The sequence below is a fragment of the Microtus oregoni genome, unplaced genomic scaffold, assembly GCF_018167655.1.
Source record: "Microtus oregoni isolate MIOR12 unplaced genomic scaffold, Mior012 000029F_ref0000214, whole genome shotgun sequence".
Classification (NCBI taxonomy): domain Eukaryota; kingdom Metazoa; phylum Chordata; class Mammalia; order Rodentia; family Cricetidae; genus Microtus; species Microtus oregoni.
Window position 1 is genome coordinate 10,911,028 of NW_024543088.1, and position 17,331 is coordinate 10,928,358.

The window sequence follows — 17,331 nt, forward strand, 5'->3', positions numbered from 1 at the left end:
ATCTGTCTCTAGCTAGGTTTCTTCAAGTCTTCTATCCCATCAGTACACTAGACATCCAAACTGCCAATCACCTTCCCTGGACAGGGTACCAAAGGGCCTGCTTTCATCTCATAGAGAAAGCTATGTTGCAGACACACCAAGGATCCCAGCATCCCAGCCAGTACAATACCCACACTGCTCATTCAGATCACAAGGTGCAAAGACCTGGATATGAGAAATCATAGGCCCAGACAGACAAACAGCATTTGGAAATCAAAACATGGTACATTTACCATCTCAAACAACAGGCGGACCAACTTCTCTGATTCGCCTCTGTATTTAGATGTCAGGGTAGAGGAGGAGACGTTGAAAAAGGTTGTCCCACATTCAGTGGCAACTGCTTTGGCTAACATAGTCTTCCCAGTCCCTGGAGGTCCAACCATCAGCACACCCTGAAAATCCAAAGGCAAAGTAAGCAACATACTAGATTTAAATGTTTCCCAATAACTAGCATCAACTGTCAATATGGCTGTACACAAGGATACCCCTAAAATATAAACTCAGTTGTCATGGTGAGATCAGTGCACTTAGCAAGAGGAACAAGAAAATGATGAAAATGATTTCTCCAGGTGTTTCAGGTCAGCAGTGGCCAGAGATAAGCTCATAAAAGACAGGCTGAGCAGCTATGGTGGCTCACGCCCATAATCCTGTCACATGGGCAGTGTGCACAGTTGGAGACTAGCTTGGACGACAGAGAAGACACTGTCTGCTAAAACAAAAGGTGAGGAGCAAGGAGGAAGGAGAAGGAAGAAAGGGAGGAGAAAATGATTGCCCTGGCAGCAAAGAGCCTTCAGATATATTCAGAAAGAGCCTTTCTTGAACCCAACGGGAGCCATTCCTGTAATTCTGTGGAGTACTTAGAGCGACCCTTCTGGGTTGGGAAGATGGCTCAGTGATAAAGAGAATGTGGTACTCTTGCAGAGGATCTGAGCTCAGTTCCCAGCATTCACAGAGGGCATCTCACAACCCCCTTTATCTCCAGCTCCAGGGGATCCAGTGCTTCTTCTGACCTCTAGAAGCACCTGCACTCACATGCACATACCTGTACACACACACACACACACACACACACACACACACACAGAGAGAGAGAGAGAGAGAGAGAGAGAGAGAGAGAGAGAATTTGCTTAACTTATTTACAGAAAGAGACATCCAAAAGTTCTTAAAATTAACCTCGAGCTCAGCACCTGAAGCACGACTTTGAAGGTGGCAGTGTGGCAGCTCTAAGCCCTTCTCTCTTTCCATGTGGCTGCAGGGCATCTCAACACAAATTCACACCCAGGGGTGGAGGGGAATGTGAGCTGTCCAATGCACACTGATCCACAGCAGAGCTGCCCTTCGGTATGCAAGCATCCCTACTTCAAGTCTGTCAGACAACTCACCTTCCATGGCCTTCTAATCCCCTTGAAAAAGTCAGGCATCCACATAGGAAGGACAACAGCTTCCCGGAGCAATTTCTTAGCTTCCTCCAGATCTGCTATATCATCCCTGTGAGAGAAGAGAACAGTTGCATGATTACTGGAGGGACACCTCTGATTTATGGTCAAAGCTAAATTACTTCAAATTCATTTACTTACAAAATTATTTTTATATTAAAACTGTATTCTAATACTTACTATTAAAAATGACCAGTGAAAGCATACTGGGTTATTAATTTGAACATGCTATGCAGTTAGCAAACTTTGTCAGCATGTCAACAGTAAATTAACATGTAAAGTTTCCTTTGTTAGATTCTGACAGAGCTGTTATTGCAGACAAAGGCATTATCGGGAAATGGGGGCAGGGTGAGACAAATCATAGTAACTTGCTCTTATGATTTCTTTTCTTCTCTACTATAATTCAAGACTCTCACCAGTGAATGCTAGGGTTCCTAGACACAATGTCCCTCTCCAGGGCTTCCACCAGATCCTTATCGTATCCAGCGCCATCAAATTTGGGGATCTCACCATCACTCGCACTATCCTGCACGTTTTTCCTTCCCTGGAGGTATGAATAAAAAAAAGATGGTTAGCAACAAAACAACTTTAATTGATATCATTAAGTTATCAACATAGAATTGTCTGTGTGTACACGTGTAGATATGTATATATGTGTATATGCACATGTGCACGTGTGTCCATGTGTTTAGGTATCTATATAAGCATAGAGCAGGAAGCAGGGATGAAATTCAGAACCTATACATGCTAAGCAAGCACCTTAGGACTGAGCTATCTTCCCAGTCCAGAGTAATCTCTTTTAAAATATTTTCTTATGAAGGGCGGGGTGGTGCACACTTATAATCCCAGCACTCAGGAAGCAGAGGTGGGCAGATCTCTGTGAGTTCAAGGCCAGCCTGGTCTACAGAGCGAGTTCCAGCAGAGCCAGGGATATTATATAGAGAAACTCTGTCTTATACATACATACATACATACACACATACATACATATCTTACTATTTAAAGCCATATCTTCTGGTTGCTTGGATGCCATCCTACCCTAATTAACTCACCAGAAGCAGATCAACTGGTCAACCTATGTGGCCACCCTCACATCTCCATTCTTGAGGGACAGCTGCAGGGAAGACTCTGCTAACCCTTACTGGATCCGGCGGTCTGGAGAAGCCTGCCTCTGACTTACTGGATACAAAGGATTTGCCCCTCTGCTAGAAAACAGATAACTGATTTGCAAGAAGAGAATAAAATAGCGAGCTTGCCTTATGATAGAATATCTCACACAGTATCTCATTGGATGTACCAGCCCCACACCACAGACTGCTTTTCCTTTTTCATGGATAAGGAAAATGGGCCTCAGAAAAGCCAAGTAGCTAAATGTTTCTTGGCCTTTTGGCTAGTTAAGTGTAAAGGTTAAGTCAGACTCAATTTACCAGCAAATGTGGGGAAAGGAAGCGCAGCTCAAGCCTTCCTGTCTCCCTACAACAATGCCTTTCCATGGCTCTCCCATCTCACAGTTGACTGAGCTGCTTAACACTTCAGTGCTGATCCCCAAGCAGCCAGGACAGAGGGGCCAGGCGAGATGGACCTGGGGCTTTTGCGCTTCCAGAGCTTTCCCTGGCCACTGTAGGTCGCCACTCAGGACTCGATGGTCTCCTTCAGTACAGCTCTCTTGGCCCTGTCACAGAATTACTCACCAAGGTACCCCACACTGTTACAACATCCAAACTCCCTCTCATCTCTCTGCCTATTCCTCCTGCTCAGTACCTATCAGACACACTGCCCAGAGGACCCATTTCGATCATAGTATTGAGACCTAAGGAAATGTTTGATCTATCTTAAATTCTTTTACTAACGTTGTAGCTTAAAAAAAAAAAAAGTAAGAATTCCAGGTTAGAGCTCTACTGGGCTCTGCCAGGATCCATTCGCTGCTGAGGAGGTGAATGTGGAAATGCTCTCGTTTCTCAGACTTCAACCACAAGAACAGCTTTAACAAGTAGAGCCATACCCCTTTCCATCTGATCTAGAAATGAAAGGCGAAGGGTCATGGTGAGGAGACAACAGAACATGATGGACTTCTCAGATTCCACTTCAGAGAAAAACAGAAAGGCACAGTCAGTACCAAAAGGGAACCAAATGGCTCCTTTGGCAGATGCTCTGGCCTTTCAGCCACTAGGTAAACAGCCAAACAGTGTTCTGGTGACCTGATCACAAAGATTTACTTACTTGGGCAGTCTAACAGCAAGGCTAGGATGAATCTTAGTAATATCCCTGCAGTTCAAATGGCATGTGTTAAAACTGACTCTGAGAATGAGCAAACTTCTGGCATACCGACACAGCAAACAACCTCAATGAATTTCAAACAAGCTCTGTCTCAGATCACATTTTACAACACAGCTAGGCCACAGCTACAAGCCACATTCAAGCCAATCCCCAGGAACTCTGTGATCATTTCAGAGTATTCTAGAAACAAATCAGCAACAGGCATCAACAGAAACCAACCTATCTGGCTCCCACCAAGCCTTCACAAGCCTTTGTATTTAAGACTTGCCAAATTAAAATTCAGTTCAAATTTTAATTTCACATGAGTGTCCACATGACAGGGAGACTTCACTCACACACACACACACACACACACACACACACACACGAGCAAGGGAATGTCCCATCACTGTCCCAAAGAAACAGGAATAGCAGAATCCTAAGAAAGGAGCTCTGAGCAGTGTGGCTTCAGGGCAGGGATGAAGATGCACGTGTTGCCCTCACTGAGGCTCTAGTCCAGGGGAGGGGGGATAAGTCATCAATGTGACTGAATGAAGAGGCTGGAGAAATGGCCAGCAGTGAGTTTGGTTTTTATATTTAAAAAAAGCATGGGATAGCATAATATGGCCCGCATTTTAGATGACCCTACATGCTACTGTGGGAAAGAACGCTGGGGTAGAGGAAAGGAGCCATGGAGGTAAATGCCTTCCACTACAGAGGAGGAAGTATGGGTGTGAGACACAGAAGAACCTGCCCGACACATCCCCACAGAGATCGACTGCCCGGGGAGGACCACAGAAATCGACTCCCCAGGGAGGACCACAGGGATCGACTCCCCAGGGAGGACCACAGGGATCAACTCCCCAGGGAGGACCACAGAGATCAACTTCTCAGGGAGGACCACAGAGATCGACTCCCCCAGTGAGGAGCACAGAGATCAACTCCTCCAGGGAGGACCACAGAGATCGACTCTCCAGGGAGGACCACAGAGATCAGCTCCCCAGGGAGGACCACAGGGATCGACTCCCCAGGGAGGACCACAGAGATCAACTTCTCAGGGAGGACCACAGAGATTGACTCCCCCAGTGAGGAGCATAGAGATCAACTCCTCCAGCAAGGACCACAGAGATCGACTCCCCCAGGGAGGACCACAGAGATCAGCTCCCCCAGTGAGGACCGAATCAAGTCAAGATGCTGAAGTGAGAGAAAGGGAAACATAGTGAAGCCACAATGCAATCACCTAGAAAAGCGGACAACTGTTCACACAACAAACATGAATTCGAATAGGGTAGGCAATATAAACACTGTGTGCCTGAGTAGGAGCAGCCAATTAACTGCCCTACTTTAGTGAAATGGACAGTGTATCACTTGGGATGTTGTGACTTATGCGGACTACTAGGCTGGACTGTCACAGGGTGGGCTCTGAACTTCTTCCTTAGACGTGCGCACTCGTCTTTAAGCTCAGAATTAACAAGACTGACGGTGTGGAGGCTGGCATACTCATTTTTTTCAATAAGCAAAACGGCTTCTTTTTACTGATTTCTACATTATTCATATCAAGACAACTTCCTTGAGGATTTTTCTGAGCAATGCCTCGTCATTCCATCTGAAGAAAACGAGGCTCCAGGTGATGAATCAAGTATTCATAGCTCGCAGTCAGTGACTGATGCCGCCGTCCTCAAACGCAAACAGTGCCTGCTTTGGCCTTTGCAGCGCCTCACGCTGTGGGACTAAGAGACTGAGGTCACGCGTCTGTGCTGTTTTACAGAGACACTGCTGAATGAGCTACACTGAGGAACGAAGACCAGATGATAAATGCCTCACACGTCACGCCGTATGGAGGATCCAGGAAACATGTGCCACGTAATCTGAGGAGATGCTACTGGAGCAATGCCACCCACCAGCTGTTCTGCAGGCGAGAAGCCAGGACCAGCATGGAGCCATGGGGGAGGTGGATTTCAGACCAGCACAGGAGTTTCTAACAATGGGTCCTGTTCAACAAAGACACTGACATTTTTGTCAGGCAGTGAATGACCTACAGTCAGAGGACATCTTAGTTGGGCTGTAGATGGCCTGTGGTTCGTTCTGTAATGTTATGATTGCTCCCATGTCCAGTTTACCCTGATCAACTGCCTGGCTCCAAGAGCAAAAAACAGGTGCAGAATTTCTTGAATACTTCATTATTCCTTTCCTTCTTTCCTTTTTTCCTTTCTTCCTTCCCTCTCTCCCTCCCTCTTTCTTTTGGATCTGAGGGTCAAATCCATGGCCTTATAAATGCTGGGCAAGCACTCTTAACACAGAACTATAGTCTCAGTCTCGATATATCAAATATATACATACATACATACATACATACATACATACATATTGGTTTTTTTTTTCAAGACAGTGTTCCTCTGTGTAGTTTTGAAGCTTGTCCTGGCACTCATTCTGTAGACCAGGTTGGCCTCAAAGTCACAGCAATATGCCTGCCTCTGCCTCCAAAGACTGGGATTAAAGGTGTGTGCCACTATTGCCCAGTCAACTATATATTTTTATTTTTAAATTATTAATTTTTATTTTTAAATGTGGTGCGCAGGTGCATGGATGCTTGAGGAAGCCAGAGGCATCAGATCCTCTTCGAGTTGAAATTCCCAAACCCAAGTCCTTTAGGAGAGTAATATGTGTTCTTAGCCACTGAGTCATCTCTCAGCCCTGTATCTCTTCTATAAAATACAAATGTTGTACAATCTTTTTCATGTCATTTCTAGCCTGCCACTGTCATGTTAACTTAACATCCAGCCTCTGTTCTCTGTGTCAGTGTCCTGGGGACTTAGCACAGATCAGCATATTCATTCTGAAAGAAGTATGAAGTATTCTTTCTTCCGTCTCCCAGATAAGAAAGCTGAGAAACAGAATCAGTAGCCTGTCTACACGTGAACAGCAGTCTGGGCACTCCAGCTGCAGGCCAGTGCTTGTGTCACTTTGTTCATAGGGCATGCTGCTGCACATGGCGGCTGCTTCCAGCCTGCAGCAGAAGCAAACACAGGAAATGTTAGACAAGTCCTCCAAACTGCAGCCCACCCAGCCCTACTGTTCCACAAAGTAAGGCAGGCAGATAAATGCAAAATAGCACTCACTGTGCCCTGCACTGTGCTATCAGAACACTAAGATCATAACAATAAATCCACAGCAAGCTGTAGGCTTACCAATATTCATGTTCTTTACATGATATTCATGAGCATGTTTTGGTGGAGGAGGGTCTTCTATCTATGTGTTACTTTCATTGGTTAAATAAAGAGACTGCCTTGGCCTTTTGATAGGGCAGAAAATTAGGTGGGCAGAGTAAACAGAACAGAATTCTGGAAGGAAGAAAGCAGAGTCAGAGAGAGCCGCCATGGAGCCAGCCGCCAGGTCAGACATGCTGAATCTTTCTTGGTAAGCCACAACATCGTGGTGAAATACAAACTAATAGAAATGGGTTAATCAAGATGTGAGAGTTAGCCAATAAGAGGCTAGAAATAATGGGCCAGGCAGTAATTTAATTAATACAGATCTCCGTGTGATTATTTCGGGCATAAACTAGCCAGGTGGCCAGGACGACAAGCAGCCTGCCAGCCCAGGTATAAGCCAGCCTGGCGGCGGGAAGCAGCCCGTTCCTCATATTACAATGTTTAGTGTGCCAGACTCAATTCTAGGCACAAAGAATACAGGACACAAACAGAGTTAAGTATTTAGGGATAGAACATTCACAGAAGATGGGCAAGGGTTGTGTTCACAAAGTCCAAGAACAGGGGCATACAGAAGCATTGCATGCAGTAGGCTGAGGACACAGTCACAGAGGTCCTAACAGCAGTCAGGTCGTCCGGGGCTTGTATGCTCTGGGAGAAGGACACTGGCTGCTAATCTAAGGGGGGAAGTCAGTGGAAGGTTTTGAGCAGAGAACATAATATGAGCTGTGTCCTGGACTGCTGAGGACCAACCGACCAGGAGCAATAGCCTCCCTGGTTCTGGCTTACATTTTCTGTAGTGTAAGAACGGGTAGCCTGAGTAGGGGTCTCTGACAAAGGATTAAAAAATTAAGTATGGTTACTAAGATTCCACATTCAATTTCCCTATTTATAAAATACCACATTTAAACAAGAGCTCACAAACCTTGGCAACTTGATGGCCTTGACACTGAGAAAAATTTAGCTCAATAAGAATGCGCACATTCTAAAATCAAGAGGCTGAAGAACGGCCGCTGAGCAAGGCTGAAGTACAGAAATGAACTCACCCTGAGGAAAGCCCACTGATGAGATACACCCTTCCCATACTGTAAGAGCTCATCTCTCATAGACTAAGATGATAACAAATGGGTAAAGAAAACCACTGTGGATTTAAAAAAAGATAGCACCAATTCCTACATATGTGCAATTCAGTCACAGTTATAGAGATAAAAATGTTGCAAGATTACAAAAATGAAACCCTACAGCACTACATATTAGCTGATGTGAGACTGAAAAATGGATGGATGGTTTAATATCTGAAAGCCAGAATAAGACAGTTATATAATAAGAACTTATCACTGACCAAAATGTAGCCAATACACATAAGAACGGATTTGGTCTCCAAAGTTGCAAAGTATTTATACAACACACCTTCAAGAGACCAAACACGCTGAGTGCAGGCACCAGTGGAGACCTGCAATTCCCATTCTGCCAATTACAGTGCAAACTGCTAACACCTGCTTGCAAAACTATCTGACATGGCCTCCCAATGTCTAACCTACAATCTCCTATGAGCCCACCCTCCACCCCCAGTGTGCATTCATTAAAAACGGATGCCCATACACAAAGAAGACAAAGAAAATCTACCCAAACTGGCACTATTCAACAATTCCAGACTAGACAGCCCAAAAATCTACTTATAAGGAAACAGATTTAACTGTACACAATGGCATGTAACTATGAGAATAACTTCCAGTATCTGCAAAAACATGGGGGAATCCCACAAACATACATTAATCAGAGGAAGAAAAGAATAAGTAAGGGAGGGAGGGAGGGAGAGAGGGAGGGAGGAAGGAGAAAGAGAAAGAGAAAGGAAAGAAGGAAGGAAGAGAGAGAGAGAGGAAGGAAGGAAGGAAGAGAGAGAGAGAGAGAAAGAGAGAGAGAGAGAGAAAGGAAGGAAGGAGGCTAAAAACAAAAATCCCATTCAAAAGAACAGGCTGCAAACAAGGAGCTACTAAATGGGCATCCTAAGGCAGAATGCTGGTTCCTCTGAGGAATGAGGGAGTGTCAGAGACTGAGAGAGAAGGACCACGACATGTGACTTCCGAGGGGCCAGTGTTCCTTCCTGACCTGGGATGGACACACTCATGGCGAGGAAGCTACAAGGGTCACTACAGAAACTGCTCCTTTTTGGCTTATGATAGACAATTATTAAATTTTCAAGAACTTTATAAGTCAGTTGTGAAACACATTTAATACTAAAAATCAAACCTCTGCGTGCTGGAAATACATCTTTCCATAAAGTAATATTCCACACAAGCCTGTCTCAAAAGATAAGGTGAAGAATGACAGAGACACCTGCTGTCAACCTCTAGCCTCCACAGATGCATGCACTGGTGCAAACGTGCATAGGCACACACACCTAGACACACACATGTGTATGTATATATGTGCATGCATCATACACATATATGCACACATACACATATGTCATTTCTGTTGTTTTACATTATAAAAACACAAAAAGTGAATATTCTTCCAATATTTGAAAATTATCCTTTGTCAATGTCACACAAGTCGAGGGCAAATTAGTAAAATTCCACAATGTTTTATTTTTCACGGTCTTACTACTGTCTTACTAATGAAAACAATTATCAACCACCATTCACGTCTACAGTGCATTCCTCCATCGGTGCAATCACAGGCCAAACAGAAGAGAGTGAGCCCGAATTGGCAGAAGCGTTCTACGAAGTCTATAAGGAGCATTGGAGAATTGTTATTTCTAAATTATGAGCATGCTTTATGTTGATATTCAAATCTGCCCGTGTGCATGAATTACATGTGAACATGTATTTTTCCGGAAAAGGGATTCTTAAACACACATCAGTATCCCATGTGAGATTATCATTCGTAATACAACTCCATTATGATTTATGCACTCTCTGAAGTCCCTGCTTATCTGTGCAGTCATCAGTCACAGGCATCAGCAGAATATCCCAGTCCTCCTTCCCACACCTCTGCATTCCTGCATCTGGGCTAACCATGAGGACAGCATTCGCCACAGCCGTTTGCTATGTGGAATGAGACAAAGCACTCAGGCTGGAGAACTGAGCAGTGAGTTCAGGAGTAGAACCTGCCCTCTATTTAGAATCACATGTAGCCAGAATAAAGGGAAACTGCTCATTAACCACAAATTAGTTAAGCCAACACAGGTAGCCTAACACATTTGAGAATCGTCGTTTTCTGACTTAAACTTATTTTTATTATAATATAAAACCATTCCTTCTACTCCCTCATATTTACTTTCAGTATATTCTCTCTAATTTTTTTTAAAAAGCACTTATTATTTCTACATAAACCTCTAGTTCTCGAGTATGGTTAGTTAGCTCTTGGAGACCAGTGTTCCTGTCTCATGACTAACGCTACACATCCTTTCTGACAGAATACAGGTTAGAGCAGGGCAGCTTATGTTTCTCAACACACTTCTATACTGACTCTATGCTTAAATGGCAAAACAGTAAATTCCATTTTCCATGTGCTATAGTCTGAACACATGGTTCCTCCCAACGTCACATCAAAAGCCAGGCCCAGGTATACTGCCATTAAGAGGTGTAGATGCCTTCACCAGACACTGCCTAAGGTTCCACTGGTGTTTGGGACGGCATCCCAAACAGACTGACACCTGGTACATTTAAATAATGTCAACAGCATGGCTTAGCTATTCCTGCCATTCCTGTCAGCAATGAGAAATAGCCAGATGTCAGGGGTCCTTTTTTTTAAGACAAAGTCTCACTATGAAGCCCGATGGCACCAAACTCGTGACCATCCTGTCTCAACCTCCTGAGTGTCAGCATTATAGCAGATACACTTTATTAGTTTATATTTTTGGCTAACACAAAGCACATACCTAGTAAAAGTGTACTAAATAAAGTAAGGTACACACTGCCATCCAAATCCATGACCTTCAGGATCAAAAAGAAACACAGCCTCAACAACAAATTATTATGCAAAATCATTGGTGCTTGCTTAAAACCAGCATTTTAAACTCAGACCTAGTCTGAAGCCTATCAGCTTTAAAAGAGATGGGGGGGGGGATGCAGTCTCTGACAAATTTTACCAGAATTTTTTATCGTGTTTTCTTATTACAGAAAAATTAATTAAAAATTTTTAAAAATAAGGAAGACTTTGACACTGTTCACATCATGATTGAAAGCTCGGGTGCACAGTCCTGAGCCTCTGCAGCCCAGTCCCACACACCTTCAGACTGAGCAGGAGGTGGGGCTATACTCAGACAGGATCGAAGAAACCAGCACAGGCTGCAAACGCATCAGAGGCAACAACGAAGTTCCCGGCACTCAGGGAGAGCACTGTTTCTCCTACTGCTATGTGCTGTCCATCCCTCAGTCCTACACACAAAGCTAAAAGGCAAATACACTAGGAACCCTTGCCAAGCCTTTATTACAAATTCCTTTAGCTGCTGAGCCATTTCATGGGCCCCAAATAAATTCCTCTTATTCTCATTTTTTTTATATCAATGAAGTCTGGAATATAAAAGGCTTTCAGAATTCTATAGACAAAGTAATAAATCTACTAGATTATGAGAACACACAAGCACATATTTATAAATAATTTTATTTTTGTGGCAGAGTCTCAAGTTACTATGTAGACAAGGCTGGCCTTGAACTCATAGAGATCTGCCTGCCTCTGTCTCCCGAGTGCCGGACCAAAGGTGTGTGCCACCACACTGAGCCTAAAACTGGGATCTTAATGGAGAGATAGGTAGGAACCAACACAAAGGAACAAAAAGCAGATACACTCTGGGCCCTTCACCTCCTCGTTACAAGTTCTTTAAACAGCTTTGTCATAAGATACCTCATCAGGACACAAGGCCAGACTCCTTGCCAAATAGGAACACCTCTAACTGAATGCTTATACACTTACTTAACTAAATATTTTCAAGATAATTACTACCTTTATTATGGGCATACAGTCTGATTTTTCTGAACTACTTTATTTCTTTTTTTTTTTTCAAGCATGTTGCAATACACCAACCAAATGTTTTCCAAAGGAGTCTAAATACCCTAGTGATCCTCTGTCACCACTGTCAAGTCAGCCTTAGTCCAGAGAACTCGTCTCTGCTAAAGCTTGCACGGCATGGCGATCGGGTCAGAGACAACTGAGAGCTATCCTGACACGTTCATATTTGTCTCTTTAACAAACAGTAGTTCCTTTTACTTCGGCAGAGACTCAGAGTCTCTCTTCCACCTCCTCACCAAGCGCAGAAATGAGAAAGGCTAGCGCGTCAGGGATAGGCTGAGTACTTAGCATGTCAGTGGCAGGGTAAGACTTAGGCAGTTACTCAGAAATGCTGCAGATGAAAAGCCATATATAACGTCTGGGGGAGCAGGGTGGACGTCTGACAACTGTGACTTGATCACCGTGTCCTCACGTTTCCAACCTGAGATTTATTCAGCTGTGGGTTTTTTTCCTCAAATCAAATCCAGACTTTAATGGTGAGTGGGGTAGGGGAAGGGGAGGTCTTCAGATGCCACCTCTTACCCTGAGAGAACTGAAGCACCCTGTCCCTTAGGTTCTTACTTTGAAAAGGGGAGTAGGTGCCTAGAGCCTTCCAGTAACCCACAGCCAGGGTTACTCCTGGTGTTCCTTTCTTTAGTGTAATGCAACTGTATAAGGTCTAATTTACTAACGCATCTATACCCCCCTCCCCGCGTGTGTGTGTGTGTGTGTGTGTGTGTGTGTACGTGTGCGTGTGTGTGTGTGCGTGTGTGTGTTTGTGTACATTTACTACACCTGGCTTTCGGAATATAAAAACCCTAAGGAGCCCTGCAAACTCAACACCAATTACAACATCCGCCAAAGCCTCGACTGAGCGCACGAATCGCAGCCTTGCCTTGTCATCTCTCCCTCGGGCTCTACAGTCCTTGTCCCTACTTGCAGGCTTGTCGCTCTTGGATATCGGGTGTGCTCGGCCCGCGAGTCCTCGGGCTCCGGCTCCCATGTCTTTCCTCAGAGGCCTCACTTCTCGGTTGGGACGTCTGATCTGAGGTGGAGCTCTGACAACAGAAAGACAGGAAAACAAGAACTAATCAAAGACAAGTAGTTCAATACCATCTTACTCAAAAAGTGGTCAGCGCTTTCCCTACTGTGTAATGGCTGGTACAGTTATTCAATACAGGCGACACATGCAGAGCCATTACTCTGACGAAGGTAACCATTAACCACCGACAGCGGGCAACACAGCCTGCATCCGCCTGTTAACACCACTGAAAAGGCCTCTTTGTCCCCCATCAACTCAGGAAAATTTGGAGCCCTATGAGCACCCCCTTTCATGACGAGGTGCCACAGGGTCAACTTTGTGAAGATCTTGTGCACAGAATCACGGATGCTATGAGTTCACGGGCACACGCCACACCTGGAAGTGAGCATTCCACAGGGCTCCCGTCCTCCCTTCAGCTCTCGCATTCTTCCTACCTTCCTACCTTTCGTCTGCAATGTACCCTGCAGGCTTGGGGTTTGAATTCCCCTGCTCACCAGAGTTTCCTTCCTGGTACCATAGAGGCTAGCACAATAATAGCGAATTTGGCAAGACAGGAAAATGGCTGAGGATCCATACACTCGGGGAAACAGTGGAGTCCTGTGATGTTGTAGTTCCACTATAGTGCTGTGGTTTGATGTAAAATGACACCCACGGGTTGCCGTCTCACTCGGTCTCTGGTTGGCGGTTCAGTTTCGGGAGGTTGTGGACCTTTAAGAAGTGAGGTCTGGCTGACGCAGTGGTTTGATGGGGTAGAGCCCAGCCCTGTGCCATCTCTGCTTCTTGTTCAGCCAAATGAGCAGCTGCCTCGTACTTCTGCCTACCTCTCCCCCTCCCGCTGCCACGTTTTACTTTCATGATGGAGTGACATCACTGAGTCAAAATCAGGCCTTCCTCATCAGGATTCTGTCACAGCCACTAGAAGAGAGGCCGCTGCATACAGCATATTCACATTGTGGGACCTGCTAGGACCAGGAAAGGCTGCTAGAGCCGCACAGCAGTCTGTCGGCTTCTCAGACGCACATCTTTATCCTCAGAGTATGGTCCAGCTCAGCAGTCACTGAGCAGCCATTTTTAGCATACAGCTAATGACAACACCGGCCCCAGGAGAAGACAGAGAGAAGCAAACAATAGTGGGACAGGGGTCCATGGGAAAGGAACTGGGGAAGAGAGATCACTGCAAAATGACCAGCAGACACTTTGGAAACTGGTTTTATCACATTATTGGTTCTAGGGCGTTCTTAGTCATTTAAACGTTCATGAAATAAAAACATGAAGAGACAGTGAAGAATAGCACTAACACGGTCAATTGCTGTCTAGAGCACACAGGTCTGGGGCCGCGGCTCAGTAGTAGACCACTTTCCCAGCACTCACCAACACCTGGGTCCACTATCTAGCACAGAAGATAAAAGCTCAAACCTTTAGTCTCCCAGTGCAGTGCTTCTGCCGTTGTTGGGACAGGGCAGGTCTGTTTTACTTAGGTTTCTGTTTTGAGGAAGAGACAGACAGTGGTTGAGCGCAGTTCTGCTTTATCGATTTGTGTGTTTGTGTGTTTGTGCGTGCAGAAATGTCTTTCCTGCAGCAGTCAAGGGCACAGGCAGAGAAAATGAGTTGAGACTACCTCTCTGCTTAGCACACGTCGCGTTTCTCCTGTTGCTAGCAGCTGTGCTTGCTATTTAGATGACTGTCGTCGTGGTCCAGCTTTTCAGACTCTACTCCAGCATGAGGCCTCTGCTTACCATCCCCAAGGCTAGCCCTTACAGCTGTGCGCAGGCCCTCAGCAATCGCCAGACTTGCCCATGAGGCCTGGCCATGAATCCTGAGACAGTCCTGACCCTCAACTTGCTACTCAGCAGCGGCTCTCGCCCTACCGCAGTCCACTCCGTGCACACATCTGGCTTGGTGGCTATGTCACAGGATTCCTTCTAAGCTGGCTCGCAGGCTGCCTTCCGGGGCTGCCCCCAGCTCGTCCTGCTGCACACTATTCAGATGGGCTCCTAGAAGAACCGAATGAAGTGCTCAACAAGCTGGAGGTGGCCTTTGGGAAGGAGGCCTGTGCTCTCTGTCTTCAGTTCCACCTCACTGCAGCTGGATAGGACATGTGTAACAGATTCTGTTGGTGTCCCCGAGGACAGCCTTGATTCTGCTCTGTGCTTCTTTGTCCGCTGTCACATCACTGCACAATGTCATGCTTCACTGTGGGGGCTGTGACAGCTTCCAGGCTGTGTGAGCAGCAAGCTCACGAGACTTCAGTGGGGTGCGCAGCACCGCTGCCCTCGGCCCTGACGGTCAAACAGAGACTTACACTGTACTCACTTGCAGCTTTACAAACGCAGAGAGCAGCTAGCTAGTCATCAGAGCACAGTGACTAAATACCAGCCGGCTATTCTGCCCTGGACTACCATTTAAGAGCGTCAGGAAGAGACAGATGTTCTAAAATAAAACCTGGCAGCTTACCACTAAAGGGACCTTCACTGTGAGACCCACTAAATACACATCAGCCAGGATGAAAGTGAAGCAGAAAGACGAACAGGGAACAGAGAGGTGTAAGCAGGGGTCTGTTCATTCCTTCAAGAAACGCTTCTGGAACACCAACACTGCACACGTTCTTCTTGGTGCTGGGGGTGCGGCACTGATCAAGTCCAAGGCCCCAGTTCTTCAGATCACATGACCTGGGGCCGTGAACAATAAGCAGGTGTGCAGTCTGGTAGCAGTAAGTACAAGCGGATAAAGTCCAAGGTTGGCCTCTAGGAGTCACGTGATAAAGACAGGTAAGGGTCAGTCACTGGAGTCAGGTGGAAGCTGCAAACCTGGCCGCACGCCCTGCAGGGCCAAGCTGCTCTTCATACTCTCCATACAACTACTAGGCTTCAATCTCACAAGTACCGCAAGAGGCAACTGCCACACTGATCTCAATTACAGGGGAGGAAAATGAGAAGGAAGCTGCTAGCTTCCCTGGGGCCACTGGGTGGCAGAGCTGAGAGGAAACACCCTCTTCCCCCAGAGCTGGCAACCGGTCTCTGCAAAGGGAGCAGCCTTCCTAGAGCAGAAGACGCTGCACGGCAAGGACCCAGTCTTGCTTGTCAGCTTCCAGAGGGTACCAGTGCGGTCAAGAGAACTGCATCGGGGGCACAGGAACTGGGGACTAGAGACGAACTAGGGAGAAGGGCGGGGCCATGTAAAAGTCACAGGCGCTAGAAGAGTCCCAACAGAAATGGTAAGCAGTAAGTGTTACAAAGCGGGAGGAGTGAGTCTAGAAGGGGCAGATGGCATTATCACACGGGTGGGCTGCTCACAGCAGTGAAGAGTTCAGCCCTAGCGCTGCACTGACTGGGATGTGGGATTCCTAGTAACTAAGGAGAAGGGGAGATAGTTACACTCTACAGCAGACAGCAGCTTGCCAGGAAAAGGACAGCAAGACAAAGATTTTTCAGCCCAAGTGTAAATGTGTTATGGTTTCGTTCTGACACTGCCATCTTGACTTCAAGCCTTCATTAGTCTCTAAGAAAGTGCAGTGTCCACTTTCAGCTGCCTTTTCTAAAACATAGAAATACCAAGTTCGGAGGGCTGGAGAGATGGCTCAGCGAGTGGTTAAGAGAACAGCTGCTCTTGCAGTGGACCTGGGTTCAGTTCCCAGCACACGAGGCAGCCCGCAACCATCTGTAACTCCAGTTTCAGGAGATCTGATGCCCTCTTCTGGCCACCACAGGCAAGAGGCATGCATGTGGTACACAGACATACAAGTAGGCAAAGCATTCACACACATAAAATAAATTGCAGTGATATTTCATTTGTATTTTAATAAATAAATTCAGAGAATAAAACAGTTGCACTGATCAGCCTTATAGACCAGGCAATGGTGGCATACACCTTTAATCCCACTAGCCACACTAGTTTGCCATAGAAACTGGGTGGTAGTGGTACACGCCTTTAATCCCAGTACTAGAGAGGAATATAAAACGGGAGGAGACAGCTCTCACACACACACTCATTCTGAGATTCCGGGAGGCAGGATCACCATTTCAGACTGAGGTAGAGATAAGAGCCAGTGGCTGGCTGTTTTACTTTTCTGACCTTCAGGTTAAACCCCCATATCTATCTCTACAATAAATCTTAATATTTTAGGCAGTCACTGTAGTAAATACCTAGAATTTCAAAATTCAAAATTCAGGTGACCACTGTATTTTGTAGCAAGAGACAGATGTTTTTCTACAGAGCGCTTATATATATAAGAGGAAGAATGAAACTCTAAAAATCAAGAACAAAGCCCAACAGAATGCCCTCCCCCTTAGGACACCTGGCCCCTCACATTCACACAGCCTTCCTAGGTGCTCCCTTCCTGTGAAGTGACCACAGT

General features: G+C 45.8%; 1 protein-coding gene across 5 annotated transcripts in view; it reads right to left on the reverse strand.

The window, feature by feature from the left end:
- The window catches only part of Katnal1 (katanin catalytic subunit A1 like 1), a 62,201-nt gene that overhangs the window by 26,684 nt on the left and 18,186 nt on the right, over nt 1-17,331 (reverse strand). For all 5 annotated transcript variants that reach the window (XM_041677939.1, XM_041677937.1, XM_041677938.1 and 2 more), the window contains exons 4-7: nt 12,831-12,993; nt 1,892-2,019; nt 1,422-1,527; nt 273-431 (exon numbers count right to left, since the gene is read on the reverse strand). In XM_041677939.1, the coding sequence (XP_041533873.1) occupies nt 273-431; nt 1,422-1,527; nt 1,892-2,019; nt 12,831-12,993 (556 nt within the window). The remainder of the gene's footprint in view (nt 1-272; nt 432-1,421; nt 1,528-1,891; nt 2,020-12,830; nt 12,994-17,331) is intronic.